Here is a 27,250-nt window from a genome sequence, read left to right as displayed (position 1 = left end):
CAGGATCTACCCATTATCGTTAAAATATATATTTACACATTTCTGTTAAAGAGGACTGTATAGTATCTGAAAAAATCAGATAGCCCGACACCTGGGGCCCCTCTAATTTCAGATTGGGCCCTACTATGAGGTGCTCGTCAGGCTTGTAGGAAAAAAAATCAGATTATCCTGAAAAAACTTTGATCATGGTGATGAAATGCAGAAATTTATTTTGAAGATGTTGAATAACTAGTAAATTATTAATATATATCACATTTTATGTCTCTTACCCTTATGAAGATCATCCACTTGTCATACTTTTATCGAAAGCTGAAAACATTGCTTACAATGCACAGCATGTGACTTGTGAATGGCGAACGCATGGGTATGTCTAACTAGTGCTCACCAGCCAATGTGGGCATGTGAGAAAGCTTGCCAGTAGCTTCTCGTGGGTCGGTGGTTCTTTCCAGGGTTTTCCGGGTTCTTCCTCCACCATTAATACTGGCGGCCATGTATGGCCTATCATGCTGAAAAATGGCGTTAAACCCCACAACAACAACAACAACAACTAGTGCTCACATGGCTTTAACATCCACGAGATTCCAATTTACCATGTTTGGATATTTATGTGCAGGACATAAACCAACCAAAAACCAGTGTAATGTGTAATGGAACTGTTCCAGCAATCATTGCAACCTTTGCAATGATGCATGGCTGAGTAATGGAATTAAGGCTAGCATGTATGTATGAAAAGCCGTCAAATCAACAAAGATGTCTTGTAAACAGACTTCTGTTGTAATAGAAATTACAAGATTTACAGCAACTAAATTAAGTTGGGCAAGATACAGTTTGAACATTATATTAACTGTAAGCTTAATGTATAGATATCGGTCAGTGGTTAAGTTTATAAATATTTCAATTAAGCAGCCTTGTTTTGGTTATTGTAAACTGGTTAGAAAGTTTGGTAAATGTTGGAGACTTACACTGTAAAACTTTTTTTTTTAAAAAGACCCCAGAAAATAAAGACAAGGAGGATAGAAAACAAATAAGACAATATATCTAAAGCAAAAAATACTACCACATCTTATTGTACAGGAAAGAAAAAATGTAGACTCTAGTGTCAAAACCAAATTTCTAGACAGTGTGGTTCCTCAATCGTGGCATTTCCCAGTGCCAATAACCCAATAACCCATGTCAGGGAAGACTGTTAATGAAATGTGTTTAAATTTTCATGAATAAACAAGAAACACAAAAATAATTCCAACGTTTACCCTTTAATATATATATATATATATATATATATATATATATATATATATATATATATATATATATATATACATGTCTGTATGCACGCACACACATACATATATACTGTATGTAATTTGAGCTATTTTAACTTGTGTTCTAACCACACTCGACTGTACTTGCTAACACACTGACAGAAAGTACATACAAGTAATACATTTATGACTTGCTTATGACTCAGCTAATCTCCACACCCAATTTACAACTTCAGTGAAGTACACTGCTCCATGCTGTTAGTGTTGTCAAACACAGATCTAAATTTGCTAATTGAAATGAAACCAGATGAACAGGTCAATGCTTTAAATTCATTGACAGTGTTAATACCAGTGTTATTTATAATTTATTAGTACACTGTGTTTATATGACGTTGGCTCTTTTGAAAGTGCCATAAATAAGGTTGTACCATGGGCATGTAGAGTTAATTTGATCTATCTCAACCACCTGTTGCAACTTTGTTGGATTACGAGGAAGCTTCACATTCAGTGAGCTTTATAATGCAGACTCGTTCAATTTTTGTCACTGTACCTTTTTTTTCAGTATGAAAGTAATTTTTTCAGAAAATATCCATGTACTACAGATAGAACTCCAACTTTTATATTGATGGTCCAAAATAGTGAAATGTGCCACGGTATTTTACGTGTTCAACATGTAGCCAGTTGTAAACAGGACGGACACAGATTTTCCAGTTCATTATGTAAAAAGCATGTAGGGGGTCAATGTTGTTTTCGCTTTGGTATGAATTACTAAGGAAAATAAGTTACCTTAGAAACGTTGGTAGATTGCCTGCAACAGGTAGATCCATTTTTGTTTCTGTTTTGGAGAACTTCACACTGTCTTGGACAAGAATTTGGGTTTTATGAAACATGTATCCTGCCCTTCTGACCTCCATCCTTCAGTTTGAGCGTTTTCCTCAGGTTCTGGAGGTTAACTCTAAAACATTAACCCCTGGTGACAAGTTTATATGGCAGGAGGTAGTAGCCTACTACTGAGCTCTGTAGCGTTAAGGTCATGTATGATGCACTAAAGTGGGTGGTATTATAGAAAGGTAGACAGATATAGCTCTACAATGATACCAAATAATCTGGAATTTCTAATTGCACTACAAAATACAGAGGGAAAAACCTCATTTTTTGGACCTTAATTTTTTCCCACCCAAAATTTGCCCGTGGTCATAATCTGATTTTGTGTCTGGATTTTAGACTTTTTGGTCTCAGATCTAAGGCAGACCAGTATGAACTGTAAACAGACAGATGAACCTTTGCATAAAGTAGGATAAGATGGGCATTTGGAATAAAGAGTGGTCTCGATACAAAAATACTGGGTCCGTTAACACATTAACCCCTAGTGACGACTTTTCGGGGCAGGATTAGTAGCCTACTGCCGAGCTCTGTAGTGTCAAGGTTATGTATTATACACTATAGTGGGGGGTATTATAGAAAGGTAGATGTAGCTATACAATGATACCAAAAAATCTGGAATATCTAGTTGCACAAAATACAGATAGAAACAGCTCATTTTTTGTACCCGACTTTTTTGTACCCAAAATTCACCTGTGGTCGGAATTCAATTTTGTGCCCGGATTTTAGACTTTTTGGTCTCAGATCTAAGGCAAACCGGTATGAACTGCAAACAGACAGATGAGCCTTTGCAAAAAATAGGATAAGACGGGCATTTGGAATAAAGAGTGGTCTCCATACAATAATGAATGGCTCCATTTAGCAAAAAAAAAAAAAAACCTCCAACTTTTACCTTTCTGCTCATGCGTGAGTCAAATAGCCAATGAAAAACGATATTTCTAACACAACTAGGCAGTATGTTATTGAAAGATGGCCGGGGATTTGGTGTTTTCAAGTCTGTTCGGAAATAGCTTTCAAAATGGGTTTCTTACTCGATTTTCAGGCGAAAATGACAAAAAGCTTCAGGGGTTAATGTGTTAAGCAAAACAAAAAAAATAACTCTTCTGCTCATGCACAAGCCAAATAGCCAATGAAAATTGATGTTTCTAACACAACTAGGTATTATGTTATTAGAAGATCACCTGGAATTTGATGTTTTAGAATGTATTCAAAAATAGCATTCAAAATGTGTTTTCTACTCCAATTTCATGTGAAAATGACAAAAACCTCTAGGGGTTAAATATATATATATATATATATATATATATATATATATATATATATATATATATATATATATATATATATATATATGCATGCATGCATGCACCCAGACATGAAAAGTCTTCAATCCATGAATTATTCAATGACCTTTATATCGACATAAATTAGTCTGCAAAAAATGAAAAAAAAATGCATAAAATCCCCCAAAAATATATAGAGCATCATCTTCACTGTCATGTGGAGTCCAAAAAGGATTTTTTACTTTTCATGGTTATATTGTAGTAAATAGAATGTTGTGCACCACTAATGACATGATCGGCCTGTACAACACAATACATTGTTTCTCTTCTATTTTCAGAGGGTATACCCAATGTGTATTATTTCGGGCCATGTGGGAAGTACAATGCCTTGGTACTGGAGTTGCTTGGCCCCAGCCTTGAGGATCTCTTCGATCTCTGTGATAGAAAATTTTCCCTCAAGACAGTGCTTATGATTGCCATACAGTTGGTAAGAATACTTAGGCTAAGGCTATTCAAACCCCCCCCCCCCATTCCCTCCATCAGCCTCGCCACTTTGTGACAAGACAGTAGGGTAATTATAATGATCGTTGTTTAAAATTGTGTGATGCATTCATGATTTTGCTGTTGATTGTAGTTTTTAAAATCAAAATTTGTATGCCTTTGCTGGTAGTGACTGTTCACATGTGGAGCTCATTAGCATGATTGTGAAAAACACTCAGTTTGCAGTGAATGTGGCAGGCTTATTGGTATGCAGGTGTAGATAACCTCAATAGATTGTTTTTTTTTTACAGTTTTATAAATTAAAGAAAAAAAGGTTGACAGAGACCTTGTAAGTGTATTTGAGCAATAAAACACTTTTTAAATTTTTAATTTTAATATTTTTTAACATTTCTTAATTGGGAATTGAATCTTTGTTTCTTTGAAAATCTTGTTTGATTAACTCATTCGGCCCTGATCCCGTCTGTAGGCATGATCCGGTTTCTGCATTCATTGGCCGATCCCACCTGTAGTCGTGAATTGTTTTCTGCATACAATGGCCGATCCCGTCTCCAGGCGTGATGAATGTGTGTTAGATACAACATCTCTGATTGGTTAGAAATGGTTTATTCCAAGAAATAAACAACTATTAAACCAATCAGAAATGATTTTACTTTCATTTGTGGAACTTTGAATTGTTTAGAAGCCAAGGGCTAAAGTTTGAGAGCGGATTAACTACATGTGTTCTGTTCATGAAAAATCGTAAATGATGGTGGATGGGAGAGTGATTTTTGATGAGAGCAAAAATGTGGAGTTTCTCGGGTTTTATCTTGAAAATATTGAGCAAGCTGGGGAAAGATATGTTCAGCAGTTGGATATTTTGTGAGATTTAGACTTGGAAATAGAAGTTTCTGAGATTGAATCGTCCAAAGATGATGATGCTGACAGCGATGATGATGGAGTTCTTGCGGATAAACATTGCACATAATTTTGTAAATACTGTATAAATAAGTTGTGAAAGACTTCAACAAATAGGGGGAAAATTACCTCAATGTGTCAACAAATTCATTTGAAATAAATGGTGAAAATTTCATGGATTTTGTTTGGATATAAGAGTGAATGCATGTGCACGATGTTTTCAAACAGGTAAAAACTATGGGGCACAAGCAGCTAGACACAGCTTTGTGCTTCTGAGGCATAGCAGCAGAGATACTGAAAACAGTGCTGGGGCCGAATGAGTTAAGCAAACAAAAATCACCTGAGTTCAGTGTTTTCCTAGTGGTCTTTTAAGGTTGCAGGACCTCTAACCAGCTATCCTTTTAAAGACACCAGTGCGCTTAAAGCCAATATCACTATACTGAAATATATTGGACCATGTATTGGTTTGCTTATTTGACTTGCCACTGAGTGTACTTTTACTTCCAGAACATTGTAACCTGTTTTGCTTGATTGTTGTTAATTAACATGGAGGTGCTAAATGTTCACTTCATGATAGTGCCCGCTTGATTTCAGCATTGTATAGGCATTGCATTCTTGATTAGTCATTTGGCACCATATATTACATAGGTCTGTTAGTAAACTCTAATCATATTTCATGTAAATTTATAGCAAACAAAAAATCATTAATGAGTCATATTAGGAATACAGGTCCATTGTACACTTAAATTCCGGATGAAGGGCAGAAAAATGGTATTAAAGAAATTATGAACAGGTTAGGAGACAAATGAGAAAGTCCCACCCCCGTGTGGGTGTTTATTTTTCAAAGGGTTTGAATATGGCATGTTAGATATAATAGCATGGACGTCTGACATAGATGCCACTTGGATATACATTATATTAATAAGTTTAACAAAAAGACAGTTCATTCATAATTTGTTGTACCACAAAGAAATTTTCATTTCTGGATCTTGCTCACATTTTAGCTTGGTTTACATCCTTCATTTACAGTCTTCTTTATTAATTCACTCCATCTGTAATTGTATTGGGAGTGTGTGTAAAATACATGTAGCATTTTTCATTGCTAAATTGTGTGCAAGTGTGGATTTGCTTTGTTCAGAGTAAATCTCTAAACTGCATTATAATGATGTTGGCAGCCACAAGCAACTTTCAGTAGAATGTCAGAATCTGCTGACAGCAGGAAAAGACTGTTATTTTTAATAAATGTTCTGTCTAAAAATTTGATTACCTTTGGTAATTGTAGCTATGGCTAGCATCATAGACCAGTCTTTTCACAAAAATTAATTATCGGCTACACAGCAGATTATGCAACTCAGCCCCAGTCCCTAAGGAGATTAATTTTGAATTAAGTTTTTCAAGAAATGCATTACAAACTCACGTAAGACCTTTCATCAGTAGCGAATTTCACATTCATTTGTTTATGTTGACAAGAACTTGTGTGGAAATAGAAGTAGTGTCAATTTTTGCAATTTTCCCAGAATTAGTGTGGAGTTTACTTGTACTTAACCTAGTAAATATGGGCCTTTCAAAAGCATGTCACAGGTCAGTATGTATATTTATCTCACACATGTGGTCTGACTGATAGCCAATTGTCAGCAGATTTCACTTAACTGGGATACATTTTATTGATGGATGTAGCACCTAGGCAGAATCAGCCTCTGTCAACCCCAGATGGAAAAATGCGCATGATCAGTAGACTTGTGCAGGTATATCCTGATGAAAATTGCTACTCTCTGAACACCCACTATCACATAAAAATGTTCTGGGAACATATGTGCTTGACATACATGAAAGAAATCTGGTAGGCATCTTTGTATGTGCATTTCAATGACCTAATTATATTTTTAGCTCCACTTGTTGCAGACCAGAAGAGCTTATATGATAGTCTGTTTTCAGTTGTCATTCATCAGTTGTCAGTAATCTGTTACCTTTCCATCTGTTTTTTTTAATCATTACCTGTCATAAACTACTTGGAAGATTGCCATGAAACTAAACACACATTCATGTTATAGTCTAGTTGGCACTAACTGAAAATGATGTTAGTCAGACATCCAGTATGGCCAGCCAGTCAGGCATCCAGTATGGCCAGCCAGTCAGGCATCCAGTATGACCAGCCAGTCAGGCATCCAGCATGGCCAGCCAGTCAGGCATCCAGCATGGCCAGCCAGTCAGGCATCCAGTATGGCCAACCAAGTGGCTATCATGAAAATCACGTTACTGCTACTTCTCATGAATGAATGGTCATATCGGCATAAAGTTATCACTAAAAGACTTCTTATGATGTCTACTTGGTTCTAAATGTGCTAATATTATGTCAAATATGACTGCCACAGTGGTCATCTTTAAAATCCTGTTAGTACTAGTCATCCTGAATAGAAAGTCATATTGACATGTGGTTCCCACCAAAAGACATGATGTCTAGTTGGTCCTAAATGAAAATGGTGCCAATCATAATGAAAATGCTGCCACAGGAGCCAGCTTGGAAATCTGGTAATTGCTACTCCACCTAAGTGGATTGTCATATCAAAAACGGGTTTCACCAAAAGACTTCATTTGATGTCAAGTTGGTCCTAAATGAAAATGGGGCTGATGTCTGTCTTGAATCTTCTCATTCAAAATGGAAAATCCAAAATAGAGATTTTACTGAAAGACTTCTTATGAAAAAGGAGCCATCTTGAAAATATTGTTATGGCTTTCCTCTTGAATGGTGAATCATATTGATCTCAAATGTGGCCATCTTGAAAATATCACTACTCAATGGTCTTATCAACATGAGGATTTTCTAAACAACAACTTGTGATCTATAGTTGATTCTAATGGTGCTACTCAGTATGCCTGCCACGTTGGCCATCTTGGAAATCTTATCACTTTCTCTTGAAAACATGGGTGCAACTGAATAGGGTTTTCATAGCTGCCACCCCTCACAATTTTGGCGTGAATTTCACAACTTTTTCAGTGATTCACATATTCATGCCGCATGCAGAAAAATCATGAATTCCTCAATTCTCAATTGTTTTAAATCTTTAATAAAATAACTGATTTCCCATTAAGCGCTAGTCGTGATATCGGCAATTACCAAAACAGTTCGGTACTGCTAGTCGCGATATTAATGGAACTATAACTGATTGGTACATTTGGCCCGGCAGCAGGCATTTTAGCCTATTTTAATCTATATGTATAACTAGTTTTACAAATGCTTTTTGGAGAAACTGGAGCCCAACCAGAATTTTGCTCTTTGCATGCGCTGCAAACACTGATTTGAATTACTCTTTGGCACTGCATCTTGAAAATGTCTTCACCAACAAGGAAAAAGAATTTTATTGCACAAAAAGTGAAGTTTAGTTTGGAATATACCAAAAATTGGCCATGCATCTGCCATCAAATACCAATATACATCATGCTTTTTGCACGCATTGTGCCACAAATTTTAGCATTGGGCATGGTGGCAGAGACTATGTGAGGAAGCACATTGGTAGTAAAAAGCACACAGAGGTTGGGAAAATTAAGAACTCGCAGATTTCAGCTCTTGACAGAAGACCTGTAACGCTGAAGCATTGCTTGGGTTTTCTTGTTAAACACAATCTACCTTTATCAGCTGGAGACCATGCTAAACATTTGTTCTGACAAATATTCCCGGACTTGAAGATCGCTTCACAAATTCATGTCAAAATTCACTAATTTTTATCCCTATTTTCACTAATTGTGAGCCTGGAGGGTTGGCAGCTATGGGTTTTGACTGAAAGACTAGTTCAAACTGGTGCTGATCTGACTACTAATATGCCTACCAAAATGGCTGTTTGAAAATCTGGTTTTATTGACATTGTGCTTTCACTGAGACACTTGTGATGTCTAGTTAGTTAGTGCTAAATAGAAATGGTGCTAGTCTGATATCAGTTATGGCCACCATGGATGCCATCCTCAAAATCTTGTTATCATTGTTCCTCAGAAAGTTGTATCAGTTTGGGCTTCTTATGATGCCTTTATTTTAAATGAAAATGGTGCCAAGTTGACATCTGTTATGTCCACTATTGCATCAAATTGGAAAATATTGTTATTGCTGAAGAAATAAAGATGGTTTTAACACTATGCAGTTAAAAGGAAGATTTGTTGTCCACTCCTGCTGACCACCTCTTTTTCAGTGATCTCACTACAGCTTCTACTTCTTCACATAGATAGGGTTGTTGTCGATGTTAGTTGCTGATGGGACATTCAATACCTCTGGATCTATTGTGGCTTGGTGGTTGTAAAGTTTTGCACAGTACTACGTCCATCTCTTCAGAATATCTTTTTCTTCTGTGAGGCATTTTGCGGCTTTGTCATGTAAGGAAATAACTTGCCATTGTTTTGTGCTTGTTAGATTTTGGACCAGTTGGTATGCTTTTCTGCTGTCATTCCTTTTCAAGTTTCCCTCTCTGCATGGGTTTGAGTCTCAGGCTCAGCCAATGTGAGTATGGGAGAAAACCTGACGGTTGCTTCTCATGGGTCAGTGGTTCTTTCGGAGATTTTCCCACGTTTTTCCTCCACCATTAAGACTGGCTACCATGTATAGCCTATCTTGTGCTGCAAAATGTTGTTAAACCCTATAACGACAACAATCTTCCCTCAGTGTCTGTTCTTCTGTCCAGTTCTCTTTTGCTTTTTTATGCTTTTCTTGACTTAATGGTCGACTGCTTTGTACTGCTCTGCCCCTTCTGTGTCGTTCTTTTTCCTTGTCATTTCCCTCCTCTTGTCACACAGGTTCAGTACCTCAGCTGTGACCCAGGGCTTCTTGACTGGGCAGTGTTTACCAAGGATCTCGCTGGCTGTTTCGGTCGTTGCTGTATTGAAGGTGGTGGTCAACATGTCCTTGTCAGTATTGTCAGCATCGAGGATGGTGAATGGTGCAAATTTCCCACCAATCATTGCCCGGAAGGCTTCTGCTACTTCATGATCCTTCACTTTCTCAGTATCAAATTCTTGTGTGAATTTCTTTCTTGACCTTCCTTAGATGTAGCTTGAAGGTCATCATCACCAGATCATGGTCACTTCCTATGTCCACTCTGGGAAAGCTTTGAGTCTTGGCGATGTTTACACTTGACTGTACGTGCCTCTTCACCATGATGTAGTTGATCTGGCTGTGATGGTCTCTGCTTGGACTATGTCATGTCCATCTTCTGGATACTTTGTATTGGCCGAAGGTGTTTGCCAGAATAAGGTCATTGTAACTAGCGAATCCCAGGAGTCTCAGTCTTCTCTCATTTGTCTGTGCATTGCAGCAGTGCCCACATGTTCCTTTCCAGTTTATGCAAGCATCCTCGTCTATGTTGGCATTCCAATTGCCTTACACAACCAGAATGTCTTCTGTGTTTTATCCACATCTTCTTGTAGCTGGTCATAGAAGTCTTCCACATCCGTGTCATCACAGTCTGATGTTGGGGCATATACCTGTATTATGGTGATGTTGAATGGAGTTGCCCTGAGGTGGATGTTGGTGAGCCAGCTGTAGAGTGGCCATCATTCCATGATAGTACTCAATCTGTCCTTGTATACAAGGAGCCCAACTTCCTGGTCATGTTTGTATTCTATGCCACTGAAGTAGAGTTTGTGGCCTTCCAGAGTAGTTTCTCCAGTGTTCTTCCATCGTATCTCACAGTCATAGGATGTTCCAGCAGTATCTGTACATTTCATATGTAAGCTCCTCAAACATTCCTGTTGCTCTCAGTGTTCTCACATTCCGGGTGCCAATGATGGTGTTCTTCCTGACATGAATCTTACTGCTCTGAGCACCAGTTGTATACTTTTCACCTCCGCCATGGTGCACGACAAAAGGCCACTTCTCTTATAAGGCCACCTTCCAGCTTCAGAAAAGTTGGGCTTGTAAAGGGAGACCACTGCAGCAAAGTTGAAAAAAGCTGGCCCTTTGTGCTGTGGCCTTTCATTTGTTTATTTGTTGTTCCTGCCTACACAGAAAGTCAATTCCATATCAATGTCATCAGGTCTCTCATTAAAAGTATGCGTAATGAAGACCTTACAGAGCTTGCACTTTGATTTGCTTTTGTTTGGGGTTGCTGCTACAGAAAAGTAATAGAAGATTCGCATTTTTAACTTCTGTATGCGTTGCATAACAAGGAACGTGACATTGATTTTTGCATTCACTGACAGTTATTCATGTATAATTCATGTTTTTGAAGACTTGATTTGACTAAGAAAATAAGAAAAATGGCTTTTTCAGCAGAAGATTTGATTGGAGTGATATTTTTTATTCTAGTGATGTTTTTAATTATTGATTGATTTGGTGCATAAGAGACTAACTTGATGAGGAATGTTTAAATATATGTATAGATTTTTCATTACACAGGGTTCAGAGAGTAGATTTTGATCAATGCCCCAGATAAGCAGCATAGCCATGTAGTTTACTCAATTAAAATAGTAAAATACCCAATTGTTTCTTCCACTATGCATACCAGATACTCAAGCATTTTATCTTTCACTCAAAACATCAATAATTTATGCAAATGTGTGTGTGAACAAACTGATAATTGAAACTTCTGATTTAATTTAATGTCTGGTGCCACATTATTGATGAAACAAACTTAAAAAGCACATTTTTAGGCTGTAAACAAGTATGGTAAACCATTCAGACTGTATTGCCTGCTCATTTTTAGGCTGTAAACAAGTATGGTAAACCTTTCAGACTGTATTGCCTGCTCATTTTATTGCATAAAATCAAGCATTTAGGTAATAACATGCTCAAAATGTCAAGAATACATGGGAGAAAATTTACAAAGCCTGAATTTCTATTAATAAAATTGTGACCCATCAAAACAAGGCATTTAAGGTGGCATAGAAAGGAGTGAGTTGAATTAGCTTGGACAGAGACTAAAAGAGCTTAAGGAATGGTCTGTTGTCCTTTGTCCATCTGTCATCTGTTGTCCAGGGTTCCCACGCTACCGGAAAAAAATTGGGAGAAATGATAATTTTTTTCCCAACTGTGAAAAGTCCTTGAATTTTGCAAATATTGAAAAAAGTCGGGGAAAACCCTGGAATTTTCCTCCACAACTTAACACCTGAAACAGTTACGTAATAGAGTCATAACTGAACTGATCATGAGTTAAATTTATCAAGTTCTAACCAGAATATTAGTTGGTTGCAGTATGGATCATTTGGGTGCTTGACATATATATATTTGTTGAGACAATCCAAATGCTCAGTGGATTAGATTCATCTAGTAGACTTTTTGTTTCACAGATAGCTCAATATCTGTATTTTTTTATGGAAGGTATGAAAACCAGTCTAGCAGCACAGGAGGCCAACATGGTGGCATTAAAGCATAGCCGCTTAGCAGATTGGCTAGCAAACTTAAATGTCGTTAAATGGAGTTATACCTGCATGAAATCGATATGAAAATTATTTAATTTCTCAGAAATGGCGATAGTTTTAAAATCTTTATGTCTTTAATCTGCTGAAAGACAATGAAACTAATGCATTAATGCAATTTGAGCTGGTATTAGCAATTTCTTTTGCATGTTGCACGAGCACACAGAATCTCACAACCATCATTTTCAAATATTTTTTAAATTAAAGTCGTATACTGGTTGTAATAATACAAAAACGAAAGAGCACAACATTCTCTATATTTATTCCGAGACCAACTTCAGAGTTTTGTTGTGTCACATGACAACCACATTGACGTGCTCTTTCACGTAGGGAGCATACGAAGCAGGGAGTTTGATTACAAGTGAGATATTAATAAGGTGATCTTGCATCTAATTGGCTAACCATGTTAACAACCTGAAGGACATGTTTCTTATCCAATTTTGATCAAATTTGAAATATAAGTTTATATAATTAAGGTCTTTAAGAATTTTGATGATGAAATTCTTGCATATTAATGAGGTGATCTTGCATGTGTGGCTGAACTTGTCACAGAGGACGCCATATTTCAGTTGTGGTTTTGATCAAACTTGAAATTTTAAAGCTTGAAATCAAGATCTTTGGTGGGTTTGATGAGTGAGATCCATGCATATTAATAAGCAGGGTTTGCACGGTCATTAAAGGTCATTGAAAGTCATTAAGAAATGAGGTAATCTTGCATCTGATTAGCAGACCTGGCTACCAGTGGGAGGTCAAAATAGCAGTTTGTATATTAATACAAGGGTAGTAACTTATAAAGTCAGTGGAGAATCATAGGTTTTATGTTTTGAAGAGACCTTTCCCCCATGGAGACCTTTTCAGATTTGAAAAGAACAAGTTATATGTTATACACAATAGGGATTAAATAAATAATTTAATTGAAAATTGAAAAAATTCATGTGAAAAGTGTACAAGATAATAATTAAAAGAAAGAAAAACTTGCAAGTATAGCAAATATTTTATATATAATGTTGAGCATGAATTTGCTGTTTTGTACTGGCTGTACTCACTTGTAAGTCTGAGTCCAAACCTGCTGGTACAGCATGTGACATATGTGCAGTTAGGAGTACCGTATTTTCCCGCATATATCCCGCAGACGCAGATAATCCGCACCCTCATATAGCCCGCGGGTTTTGGGGTTTAGTGTAAAACATCGTTGGCATAACCCGCACCTTTGTATGACCTGCAACCATAGATTGATGAACTTTTTTGTGTATGTTCACATTGTCTACCATTACTGTTTTTAGAAGGACCGAATTCGTCAATGCTCACACGTGGATGACGAACGATACTACAACTACTACATTTTCACTCACCTGCCCAACATGCAAATTTGTATTTACACTATCAAGTCAGTCGTCCCCGGTCCATATTCATCCCTCTGCATCAGTTCAAGTTAGTCACCCTGCCTCCACTATATTCCAGCTGGCAGCCGGCAGATTTGAAGTTTGAAGCCAGGTACTTGTGAGCCGGATATGCAATGGTGTGAGGTCCTGACATCAATTAACTACCGGTATTCAGGCTTGGTACACAGTGCTTGTGTGCGTAGGCTGTCTATAGGAGCTGTGCCTCAACTACAGGCTACATAAATGCGGACATTTCTAAATAATCTTGTATTCTTTTTAATTGTAGATTCGAGTTTAAATAATTTCTTTCTGTTTAATTTAAAAAATGTCGAAATGAAAGTCTTACACAGCCGACTTCAAGCTAACTGCCATTGCGTATGCTGAAGTGCATAGCAATAGAGCCACAGGCAGAAAATTTGATATTGATGAGAGTGTAATCCGAGGTTGGAGAAAAGAAAAGAACGTTGGAGAAGATGAATCCACGAAAACGTGCTCGTCGCGGACCTAAAGCAAAATGGCCTCACCTTGAAGCTGACCTGAAGCAGTGGATCGTGGCCCAGCAGGAAAACAACCGACCAGTCTCGACAGTTGCCATCAAACTGAAGGCCAAACTCATGGCGGCAGAGAAGCACATTGATGATTTTAAAGGAGGAGTGCATTGGGTATATAAATTTATGAAGAGGAACCAATTGTCAGTCAGAACACGAACAACCGTCGGCCAACGTCTACCCGAGAATTGGGAGAAGAAGATGGATGATTTTCATGAATTCGTCGCCAGGGAAATATATTGAAATATTATTACATGTAAAAAATTTGTGATATAGCCCACACCCTTATATAACCCGCACCCCCCCCTCCGCAGGGTTTGTAAAATCTGGTATAACCCGCGGGATATATGCGGGAAAATACGGTAATCAGTAGAACAAACAACATATACCCTGTTCTGCAGGTGCATTATGCTATGGTAGATAAAGATATTTGTTGTTTGCCATTTTACTCAACTTATAATTGAGTATATGTCGTAGTTAAGAACCAGGTAAGAATCGTTTGTGCTTTTCTCTAGCACACTGGTAACTATAGTCTACTAGCCAGAGATTAGGAAGCATGATTCAGTCATGTCTACTTTGTGCTGTTTGCTAATCATGGTCAGTTCAAATTTACAGCATGTCGCATGAGACAAATGCAAATTATTTCAAATATTGAGTGTACGTATCTATCATAAAGCTTTGTTGTTTAGTAGTACTTGCAGGTTGTTTTTTTAAAAGGAATAAAGTTGGATCAGGTAACCCTGGTTCATTTTTGTTAAATAGTAGGGGAAAAATGATTTTAAATTTTTGTTTTATTCCAACTAGCAATGTATGTTTTAACATGAAAGTGGTAACACCCTTTTTTTTTTGCTAGTCCTGAGAATGTGGCAACTAAGTACTTTAAACTTGACTTAGCATTTCAAAGTTTCACTACATGTATGAATTTGCTTTCCTAAATGTACAGTTGTCAGTTACTAGTTGTGAGTGATATCTGGCCCACTTGGGACTCTTCTTGTCATTATTTCTTCTTCATGACCTTTAAAGCAGTGTTCTAGGTTGTTCATGTTCTAATCCAGTATTCTTGGAAGGTCTACACAGTAGGAATAAATGTGCCCCTGTGAGGTAAAAAAAAAAATGCCACACCATTGATTTCTGGATTAGTCATGGCTGGTTGTGATCATTTAGCTGTGTAGCAATTGAAGAAAAGAACTATTTAACCATTGATTGGATTTTAGCCAAAAAATACTCATTTATTAAGTTAGCTTCCTTTTGTAAGTGACAATGCTCTATCAGTTAGGCAGCTGGAGGGTGAAGAATTTATCCATTGGTATGAAATCTGTTGCAGTCTTGCAGATAGGCCACATGCTGCAACAAGAATATTGGGCCAGAAAATTTTGTTTCAGACTCGCTGGCTCGAGACCAGTAGAGTCATTCTCAGTCCAGGTCCACATAAGCCTAGTATTAGTCCAGCAGCTCAGTCCGACATGAAACATTCTTGAAACCGATGCAGTAGATGCTTGGTTCTGGTGTAGGCTGAGGAAGGAAGATGTTTGATTTTAGACTTTTTAAGGATTAAACGGTTGAAACAGCTATGAAATATGAAGGTCTGACAGGTTATTGCATGAAACTTGCTTCCAACTGCAGCATGAAAGATGAAATGCTTATGATGTAATCTTTTGCAATTGGGGATTGCTGCTTTTTACACACACTTCATTAAAGCTGTCATTGGGTACTCGGGTACCCACCCATTCATAATTACCCAGGTAATAAAATTAGTCATAGGGTACCTGTTTAGTTCATGTAAGAGAACAACAACCAAAGCAACAAATTTCCAAGTTCAGATCAATGATTATATCTGGTGACATCAGGAGCAAACAAGACACAGAATAGTGAGTAGTTTGAGGCTCGTGTCATGTGACTATTGGCTGCTGTTAATTTATCTTTCATAGCCCTCTGTCTACTGATTTTATATTTTTGACTTGTGCGATCATATGGCTACCTATGTCAAACAGGTTCCTTATTTTCTATTTATAGTAACTGTACATGATATGTTTCCAAGAAAACAGACAGGTTTCTTGAATTTGAAACCATGCATTACAGATTCATTATAGTTTGATACATAATTAAGTAGCAGACCAGTCTGTATTAAAAAAAAAAAACATGGCACCAAGTATTAAGTGAAATGGGCATTATTGATGTGACTTGTGCATGTTATATAACTGAAAATTTTTAGAGGAAAGGGATTTTGTTTAACTGAAGAACATGTTGCATGAAGAAAAGGACAAATCAATAGCGCTTTACAAATTTTGAAAGAGGAATTTTACAATGAATTAACACAGCATTTAGAAATTGTGGACTTCACTTTACTACCTGTCAGTGAAAGTTTGACGTGTAGACTAGCTAAAGTGAAAGTGGTGTATAAATAATTTATCATTTTGTTTCTATTCTGTATTCTTTACTAATCCACACAGATTTAACTGATTTGTGACAAGAATTTTAGCTAACTTCAGATCCAGGTAAGTAACAAAATGAAATCTACGTTTTCAGTGATCATGCTATGTAATATATACTCTTTTTATGCTCAGATTACACTTTTTTGCTCCTTGCATTAATATTAATTATGCCTCTCGGGGTGGACTTAAAAATCAAGAAAAAAACATTTCAGGTTCACATTTAAGATAGTTTCCCATTGATTGGATACTAAGGTACCATTCACTAGGATACAGATACCCAGTTGACTTTTTCCTAAAATTTTGACAGCATACCTACCATAAGTGTTTATATAATAATTTCCATTTCTCTGTCTATCTCTTACCAATTTGGTTTCGCACAAGAACTTTAGTTGCCGACCATCTGCAGTTATCTTGCAAATAGGTTGCACTTTCAGTAAGGAAGAACATACTGACTTTGGCAGAAAATCTTGAAAGTTGAGACTGAAAGAGGAAAACGGTTTCTGCACAAAACTTGAGTATACCGTTAAAATACTTTATGGGTAGTTTTTACTTGAGGTAATGATGAGCTGTAATGACGTACAAGTCAAATGGTCAGAAGTGAAGGTCACCTGACTGATAGAAGAAAAATGATCTTCACACAATAATTTAAGTTCTCTTCAATCTTAAGTTACCAAACTTTTTTAATGGTTTGCATTTAGGGTGAGGAAGAATCATACTCATTTTGGGCTCAAGGGGTCATAGGTAATGGTCACTTTGACTAATAGAAAAATAATGGTTTTTACGCAATATTATCAGTTTTACATCATGGACCTGGCCCAAACTTTCTGGATAATGTGCATTTGGGATAAGCAAGAAGGCTGTTGAGTTGGGAGTCAAAAGTTAAGATGTGGCTGAAATAATAAAATTAATGGTTTCTGCATAATAACATTGATTCTATATGACATACCTTGAACAAACTTTGTCGATGGCTTGCACTTGGGGTAAGGAAGAAATCTATTGATTTTGGAATCTAGGTCAAGGTTACTCTCAAAGAAAAAGTTGTTGTCGTTCAGAACTGTCAGTTATCTACATTAGCAACTATTAAACATGGGGGCAGGCATATAATGTGCTGTTCATGGTACTTTTGATGTGTATTGCATTTAGATTTAAGGAAAGAGTTGTGTGTCATTCATTGAACTTTAAAGAGATAATTGAATTTTTCCTCTCTTTTTCAGATAACAAGAATGGAATATGTGCATTCAAAACACTTGATATACAGAGATGTTAAGCCAGAAAATTTCTTGATAGGAAGAAATTCCACACGGAAACAACATATCATTCACATAATAGACTTTGGTTTGGCAAAGGAATATATAGACCCAGAGACTCATAAACATATTCCATATAGAGAACACAAAAGTCTCACTGGCACAGCTAGGTATATGAGTATAAACACTCACCTTGGAAAGGGTAAGGTCAATTTAAATCTTTCTGCATACATTTCAGACACTGGGGAGGGACCTAAATACCATACAAATTTCTGAGGTTTGGTTCTTCCAGAACAACTATTGACTACTTGTGAAATAAAAGTTCTTTTGTAGTCGATGGTAGATTATAAAATGATGTCACAAATCATTAAAAAATTATAGGAGTTTGTCACTCTTCAGTTTTAGACCATATCTGATAAATGTCAGGATGCAGTGGCAAAAGTTTGATTAGTGGCTGTTTTTTGTTGTTTTTTTCTGCATTTTAACATTTCTCAGTATAGTCACCAAACCTATATGGGGCTGCCATTGTATTTAAGCATGAGCTGAGCATCAGTGAGTATTCCTCAAAAATGCCAACCATTCCTGATGTTACAGAATTATGAGACTATTTAGTGAACTTTCAGCATTTTGAATTGATGCAATTCTGGAAAATCACAATTTTTTGGGATAAATTATAAGCTTGAGCTTTTTATGTGGACATGGGTAGGAAAAACATCCTTCTGTACCAGTATGAAAGAATGTATTTACTGTGAAACAAGCCATTTAGACTGTACATAGGTAAAAAAATGGTGGCAGAGATGAAGAGGAAAGAAAGATGCAGATATAATTTTGGGAGTCAAACAAATATGTATTGTTATTGTTTTTACTGAAAATGTTGAAGGAATTCAAGGCTCAGAAATTGGATTTACAGATACCTCACTGGTTCTGATTGGACTGTGATATTTACTGTATACCTATATGTATAGGCCATAGGATGACTGGACCGTGATATTTACTGTATACCTATATGTATAGGCCATGGGATGACTGGTTCTGATTGGACTGTGATATTTACTGTATGCCTATATGTATAGGCCATGGGATGACTGGTTCTGATTGGACTGTGATATTTACTGTATACCTATATATATAGGCCATGGGATGACTGGTTCTGATTGGACTGTGATATTTACTGTATACCTATATGTATAGGCCATGGGATGACTGGTTCTGATTGGACTGTGATATTTACTGTATGCCTATATGTATAGGCCATGGGATGACTGGACCGTGATATTTACTGTACACCTATATGTATAGGCCATGGGATTCTGATAGGACCGTGATATTTACTGTATACCTATATGTATAGGCCATGGGATGACTGATTCTGATTGGACTGTGATATTTACTGTATTCCTATATGTATAGGCCATGGGATGACTGATTCTGATTGGACCGTGTGATTTACTGTATACCTATATGTATAGGCCATGGGATGACTGATTCTGATTGGACCGTGATATTTACTGTATACCTATATGTATAGGCCATGGGATGACTGATTCTGATTGGACCATGTGATTTACTGTATACCTATATGTATAGGCCATGGGATGACTGATTCTGATTGGACTGTGATATTTACAGTATACGTATATATATATAGGCCATGGGATCGCTGATTCTGATTGGACCGTGCGATTTACTGTATACCTATATGTATAGGCCATGGGATGACTGATTCTGATTGGACTGTGATATTTACTGTATACCTGTATGTATAGGCCATGGGATGACTGATTCTGATTGGACCATGATATTTAGTGCATACCTATATGTATAGGCCATGGGATGACTGGGCCATGATATTTACTGTATACCTATATGTATAGGCCATGGGATGACTGATTCTGATTGGACCGTGATATTTACTGTATACCTATATGTGTAGGCCATGGGATGAGGAAGCATGATTGAAGTTTGTTACTTTTAGCTTACATGTTGTCCATTCTGGATGGTTTGTCTTGATTCATAAAAAAAGATTCTGTACTTGGATTCTGCATAAGCATGGTTAAGTGTTTGGAATCTCTGAATACAGTCTTGTATGCATATCCCCCACCCTCCATCAGCCTTGAGGCAAGGTCAGCATCATTTGAAAGCTTTGAGTAAGCATTTCCAAGCCTCATTGAGATTATTTTTATCATCTGTTGCACCTTCTGCAGTTATTAAAACTACATTTGCTATTTGTATGATACAGTCAAGCAAGTGAGACATAAAGTTTTGTTGTTGAAGTTATGTAATTTTAAATATATATTCAACTACTGTTTCTACACTCCTCTTCCCCAGACCAACAGCAGCTCTAATACACAGCATTATCTAAACTGTCTTTACATTTCATGTTGTTTTACTGACACCCACCCTGAACCCACCTCAGTACCAAACTTGATTATGTATTTGTCCATGTGATGTTGTTTAAATGGTATTAGAATTTGGTTCTGCTTTTAGGCCCCTATACGGAGGGTCATAAGCAGTGTTTCCCTTTACTCTAATTTGTGCTTCAGATACCCCCAGTTTTAATACCAAAGTTTGTTTTGGTTTTTTTTACTCGATCTGACCCCCAGAATTGACACCAAGGAGATTTTAGATTCTCAGTCTTGCATCCCTAGGGGATACACTGGTCATAAGGTTAATTTATACAAATTTGAATAAAATATATTTTGCAATACAAATTTTAAAAAATATTTTCAAAAGAAAGATCTGTCAAGTATACATAATTCTGGTTAGGCATTAACCCTTGTGCTGTCACCCTTAGGCTATATGATTTGATTCCTCATGAACAATCAGAAATGGCTAATTTTGCCAGTGAACAAAAAATGGAATGCAGAGCAGATGAAGAATGAATGCAAATGGGATGCAGAATGAATGTAAACTGAATGTGCTAATACAATATGCAGACATCACTAGACATCACTATAAACTGTTAAACTGCAGACATCGTAGTGATATGACTGAAAAATTGTTCAAGCTATGTTAAAAATCCAAATCACAAATCACAAAATGCAGACCAGTAAATGGTAATCAAAAACAAATAGTACTTTGAAGCCTTTTTTTAGCCATTGTATTTAGTTTAAAGACCTTGCACCTGTTAACAAATGTACACCACTTCCAACTACCTTCTCTCCAGTCAACCTTCCAGACCTGTTTGCAGATTTCTTCCGTGACAAAGTACAAACCATTGGAGATAAGCTTGACAACACCATTTCAATTGACTCGTCATCACCATACAGTTGGGATACAAAATTTCAGTGGCAGCCATTAGCAGCATTTGAACCTGTCTCTATGGATTTAATAGTACAATCCTGATGAAGAGTGCACGAAAGTCATGTGAACTTTATCCAATTCCAACATCGCTGCTGCTTGAATGCTTAGATCCAGTATTGCCTTCACTAACTGATGTTATTAATACCTCTCATTCAGGGAATTCCCATCATTTTTTAAAACTGCCACTGTAAAGCCTCTGCTGAAGAAACCAACACTTGAGCATAACGATTTAAAGAACTATCACCCAGTTTCTAATCTCCCATTCATATAAAAAATCTTAGAAAAGGTTGTTCTATCCCAGCTTGTATTTCATCTGAATTCAGAGTCTTTTAGCAATGTACAATCTGCATATCACCCTTGCCACAGTACTGAAACTACTCTTCTAAAAGTAGTTAATAACATTCTCTCTGCTTTGGATAGTGGAAAGATTACAGTCCTCACCCTCCTTGATTTTTCTGCAGCATTTGACACAATAGACCATGATATATTACTTCACCGTCTCCAGCATGTATTTGGCATTCATGATACAGCCTTACTGTGGTTCAAGTCCTACTTGGGCAACAGGACACAAATTGTGTCTGCAAATTGAATACACTCCAGCCCAGTTAATCTATGTTGTGGTATTCCACAGGGGTCTGTTCTTGGACCTGTTCTTTTCTTTCTATACTCGGCCGCTTTCAAGTGTCTTAGATCATTATCCAGTGTCTCACCAACTGTACGTTGACAGCACCCAAATATACAGATCTAGCCACCCAACTGAAGTTGATCCTACCTTCCAAGGTGTAGAGAGGTGCATTTCTGATGTGAAATCATGGATGATATGTAATAAGCTGCAGATGAATGATGATAAAACAGGCCATTCTGATCACAACACAAAGACTTTCTCATTCGCATCCTCTACTTCAAACAATAAATATCAGCAACACCAACATTAAATTCACAGTCAGTACAAAACCTAGGTGTTATTCTGGACAGTACTCTCACATTGCACCAACATGTCATGAACATATGCAAGGCTGCATATCTTATATGAGACGCATCAGCTCCATTCGCAAATATCTTTCAGCTGATGCCCTAAAACACTTGTGTGTTCATTAGCACTTTCATCTCACTATCTACTCCAGAAACTTCAAAAAATTCAAACCACAGCTGCTCAGATCATACATAGAGTACCACGATCAGAGCACACCTCCCTGCTGCTCTGTACCCTACACTGGCTATCCATTCGATCCAGAATCAAACACAAAATTTGTTCTCTGTGATATGTTTCAGTGACAGCTCCAGTCCAACATACCTATCCAACCTCACTTATGTGTACACACCAGCAAGATACTTACGCTTCTCTTCTGACAATCGTATACTCATTATTCCCACAATGAAAACAAAGTCATATGGACAACATTCTTTTGCATACCAGGGCCCAGCAACATGGAATGAGTTGCCCACTGAACTTAGACACAAAGACACAGTGATCCCATTTAAGAGTGCTCTTAAAACTCAGTTATTTCGACTGCAAGAACAAACTTAAAGACGTAATAATGATTCCCACCTTAAATATTTTCAGCATGTTTTTTGTTTTCTAATTTCATGTGTTTGTTTTGTGTAATCATATCATGAGATATGTTTTTTTTATGTTATAGGTGTAAAGCGCTTAGAGCTTCCAAAGATTAGACGCTATACAAAGTCCTCATTATTATTATTTTTAATATTATTATTATTAACTCATAATCTAATTCTTTTCTCTTGACTGTTTTTCACCCCATACAAGCGATAATGTTGTTTTTATGAGAGGCACACATAAATAGCCACCAGTGATGTGCCATCATCATGGTGATTGCATCTGTGCATTCTTTAATGGAATGGTACAAGACCAAAAATTGCTTACAAATTATTTTTATACTGATTGCATTGCAGTTTTATTTGAAAAATATTCTTTCAGTGCTGTCTCTTTACATTTCATGCATTAGCTGTATCAATAAAACACATTTAAATAGACAAGATACAAATGCACTAGTTCTTTCCCTTCAAATACACTATTAAAAGCTGAAAACCAAACTTTGGTAAATATATTTCCATTTCTTTCCGAATGAGTGAAAACAATACAACATAGGGAATCACAGAATCAGAATGCATCAAACCAAAAAATGTTTAAGATGATAGCTGCAATGCAAATGAAGTTTGAATTTGCAAACAAAGTAATTTCAATTGCAGATTTTGTAAATTTGCCCATCTTGTATGAAAGATCATTTTTTAAATAAAAAAATTACATTTCTTCTTTGGTGGTGGTGGTGAATTGCACAAAAGTATGAGGATTAGTGATGGCATAACATCAGAAGTGCAAGAAACAGGGGCGGGGGCGGGGGCCTGAAATAATCAAAAGTATGCCGCAATGACTTGCATTTTGTCATTTTGCAAGAGAGCATTTCAGTTTTTCTTAGAGCTCAAAGGCTTTTTGCTGGTTGTAATGACAGGGATGAATGTATTGAAGTTGAATTTTGTTGGCATGCATTGAATAATTTTTATAATTACTAGATTTTGTTTTAATTCATTAGATTGAAGCCCATGTCTGTTTTTTGCCTTTTTCAGAACAGAGTCGTAGAGATGACTTGGAAGCTTTAGGTCACATGTTTATGTACTTCCTCAGAGGCAGTTTGCCTTGGCAGGGGCTGAAAGCTGACACACTAAAAGAAAGATACCAAAAAATTGGTGATACAAAGAGAGCAACCCCTATTGAAGTTCTTTGTGAGAACTTTCCAGGTTAGTCCTTATAGGAATCTAGCTTAGATCTTGCATTAAATTTAATCAAAGTACACCACTCCCTCGATAACTCGCGCACATCGGGGTCCAGAAACATCGACCGCACTATAAGCGAGGGGCGAGTTATCGAGGGACCTATAAAATAAGCCCAAAACCAATAAAGTGATTGACGACATAACGGAAAAATAAGGGGGGAGGGGTAGGCAGATTATACTGTTGAATACTCTCTTTATAATCGTTCTGAGATTAACTGTTAATAAATATCTCTTCATAACGGTGTACTTTATTATTTTCTCATAGGACAACATTAAAAATTTCAGGATAAATTACAGTATATTGAGGCGATCATCGAAAACATTATTCCACATGGTTTCCATTCGCTGAACATGTGTACCACTTCACACATTGTGTACTACATCACTAAGTTTTATGTTGAATTGTATGCATTCTAGTTTTATTGTTTGAGCCAAATTAGAAGTTTTTTATACACAAAAGATCGACTCTTTTCGAGAAACAGTGTCGATCGAACGATAGATAGATAGATAGATTTGAATGCGATAGAAGTAAAATGGAAAACAAAAAAAAAACAAGAGTTAATCAGTACTGACATATTTAATTGGTCTACAAATTTAAAACGACGTAAATTAGAACAAGTTAATACTTGCCGTTTGTGTCACGCTTGACAAATATCAATTCACTTTTTGAAAAAATCAGTTAATTTTTTTTGTGTGTGTTACTCCTTGGTTTCTCTGCCGCCGAGCAAAATCCCTCTGATTTCTCAACTGCATGAGCTTTACGTAGTCAACATTTTGGGTCTCCAGCCACCTTATGGCAATATCAAAATATTTGCTTCCTGTGCAGAGGGGTGGGGGTGCAACATCTGTGTCTGCATCACTTTCAACACTTGTGTTACTCCAGTTAGAATTGTCTTCTGCTGCAAATTTGTTCGCTATAGAAATAATTATAGTTTCATCTGACATGTATTCGGCTGTAGGGCAATCATTATCAGCACAAATCCACTCCTCCACCAAGAGAAATGCCCATCTCAGGACCATGAGTCTGTTCTAATTTCTCCCAAACAGCCATGGCATTAATGACATCAGTTTCACTGAAACATTCGAAGTGACTATTGTCGTCGTTGTCTCTGTTACTGTTTTGCTTTACGTCAAAGGCAGCTCCAAGACCCTTAACCCAGCACCCGAGGTCTCTTGTAATCGATTTTTTTTTTAAAGCAACAAACACTTCCCCAAGTTGTTGATCAAAACAAAGCCGGCATGTACATGTAATTAGGTTCTCACAGAAGTACTCACGGGTTTCGATGTGACGGTCGATTGACTCTTTTCATGTTTTCAATGAACAGACTATGTTGTGATTACACCGCTCCCTCGATAACTCGCGCCCGGATAACTCGCGATCCCGCTTATAACGCGGTGTCCGTCTTGGCTCCCGATTTTTTCCAGACAAAATGTATTTAAAATATCTTTAAAATATGCTGAACATGAAAAAACATCACGATAAGAATTGATAAATTACACCTTGATACATTGCTCGTTTTATCATCGAAAATGGTGATTAATGCCCGTAAAAATATAATCCATATTTTGCAATTTGCAAGCTCTAGAGAAGAATTAATTTCAGAGATCTCGAAAACGCTTAATTACGCGTATTTGGACGCCAATTTTTGATCTGGGACGCTGAAAATCACTGAGGCTGGAGTCCTCCGTACGCATGTAATAGGTGCGCGGGAAAATTCAAAGATTTGCCGGTCCTGTTTCAGCCACCTGCTTTGTGGGAAAATGTGTTGATCAGTTTACTGTGCTGATATTTACAATGACAGAATTCAGTGACTGAAAGACTCTTTGATGTACTGTTGCTATTTCATAAGAGTACATTAAAAAAAAAGAACATGATGCAACAGCTAGGCGGCTAGTTCAAAGGCTTTGACTTGGCGGCCGAGTGAGAAAATATACTGATATTTAGTGATTGAATTCAGAGGCAGAAAGACCCAGTTTTAAAATCCTAGTGAGACCTCTGTTTAAAGATATCATATATTATGTAAGTTTTTAGGATAAATAGTTGTCATTATACTGTAAATAAACAGTCTGGTGAAATAGCGATCAATGAAAACTTCTGGTGAATGTTAACAGGTGGCAACAGAGAATGAAATAAACACCAATTAAACGACTTCCTGTGTGAAAGTCACGTTCTAATCCTTTAATTCCGTTTCAGTGTAAACATTATAATCACAACATAGTCTGTTCATTGAAAACATGAAAAGAGTCAATCGACCGTCACATCGAAACCCGTGAGTACTTCTGTGAGAACCTAATTACATGTACATGCCGGCTTTGTTTTGATCAACAACTTGGGGAAGTGTTTGTTGCATTAAAAAAAAAAATCGATTACAAGAGACCTCGGGTGCTGAATTAAGGGTCTTGGAGCTGCCTTTGACGTAAAGCAAAACAGTAACAGAGACAACGACGACGATAGTGACTTCGAATGTTTCAGTGAAACTGATGTCATTAATGCCGAGGCTGTTTGGGAGAAATTAGTAAAGACTCATGGTCCTGAGATGGGCGTTTCTCTTGATGGAGGAGTGGATTTGTGCTGACAATGATTGCCCTACAGCCGAATACATGTCAGATGAAACTATAATTATTTCTATAGCGAACAAATTTGCAGCAGAAGACGATTCTAACTGGAGTAATACAAGTGTTGAAAGTGATGCAGACACAGATGTTGCACCCCCACCCCTCTGCACAGGAAGCAAATATTTTGATATTGCCATAAGGTGGCTGGAGACCCAAAATGTTGACTACGTAAAGCTCATGCAGTTGAGAAATCTGAGGGATTTTGCTCGGCGGCAGAGAAACCAAGGAGTTTCACACACAAAAAAAATTAACTGATTTTTTCAAAAAGTGAATTGATATTTGTCAAGCGTGGCACAAACGGCAAGTATTAACTTGTTCTAATTTACGTTGTTTTAAATTTGTAGACCAATTAAATATGTCAGTACTGATTAACTCTTGTTTTTTTTTTTTTTTTCCATTTTACTTCTATCGCATTCAAATCTATCTATCTATCTATCGTTCGATCGACACTGTTTCTCGAAAAGAGTCGATCTTTTGTGTATAAAAAACTTCTAATTTGGCTCAAACAATAAAACTAGAATGTATACAATTCAACATAAAACTTAGTGACGTAGTACACAATGTGTGAAGTGGTACACATGTTCAGCGAACGGAAACCACGTGGAATAATGTTTTCGATGATCGCCTCAATATACTGTAATTGATCCTGAAATTTTTAATGTTGTCCTATGAGAAAATAATAAAGTACACCGTTATGAAGAGATATTTACTAA

The 27,250-nt window shown here is 36.9% G+C and overlaps 1 protein-coding gene across 8 annotated transcripts in view; it reads left to right on the top strand.

Moving 5' to 3' along the window:
- Positions 1-27,250, top strand: part of LOC149800630 (casein kinase I-like) — a 123,926-nt gene that overhangs the window by 30,551 nt on the left and 66,125 nt on the right. For all 8 annotated transcript variants that reach the window (XM_089954633.1, XM_089954629.1, XM_089954635.1 and 5 more), the window contains exons 4-6: positions 3,766-3,914; positions 17,794-18,028; positions 23,716-23,886. In XM_089954633.1, coding sequence (XP_089810759.1) covers positions 3,766-3,914; positions 17,794-18,028; positions 23,716-23,886 — 555 coding nt within the window. The remainder of the gene's footprint in view (positions 1-3,765; positions 3,915-17,793; positions 18,029-23,715; positions 23,887-27,250) is intronic.

The sequence above is a fragment of the Sinohyriopsis cumingii genome, chromosome 4 (assembly GCF_028554795.1).
Source record: "Sinohyriopsis cumingii isolate HCF-2022 chromosome 4, ASM2855479v2, whole genome shotgun sequence".
NCBI classification, from domain to species: domain Eukaryota; kingdom Metazoa; phylum Mollusca; class Bivalvia; order Unionida; family Unionidae; genus Sinohyriopsis; species Sinohyriopsis cumingii.
Note: the sequence above shows the minus strand (reverse complement) of the source record. Positions and strands in the feature narration are given on the sequence as shown.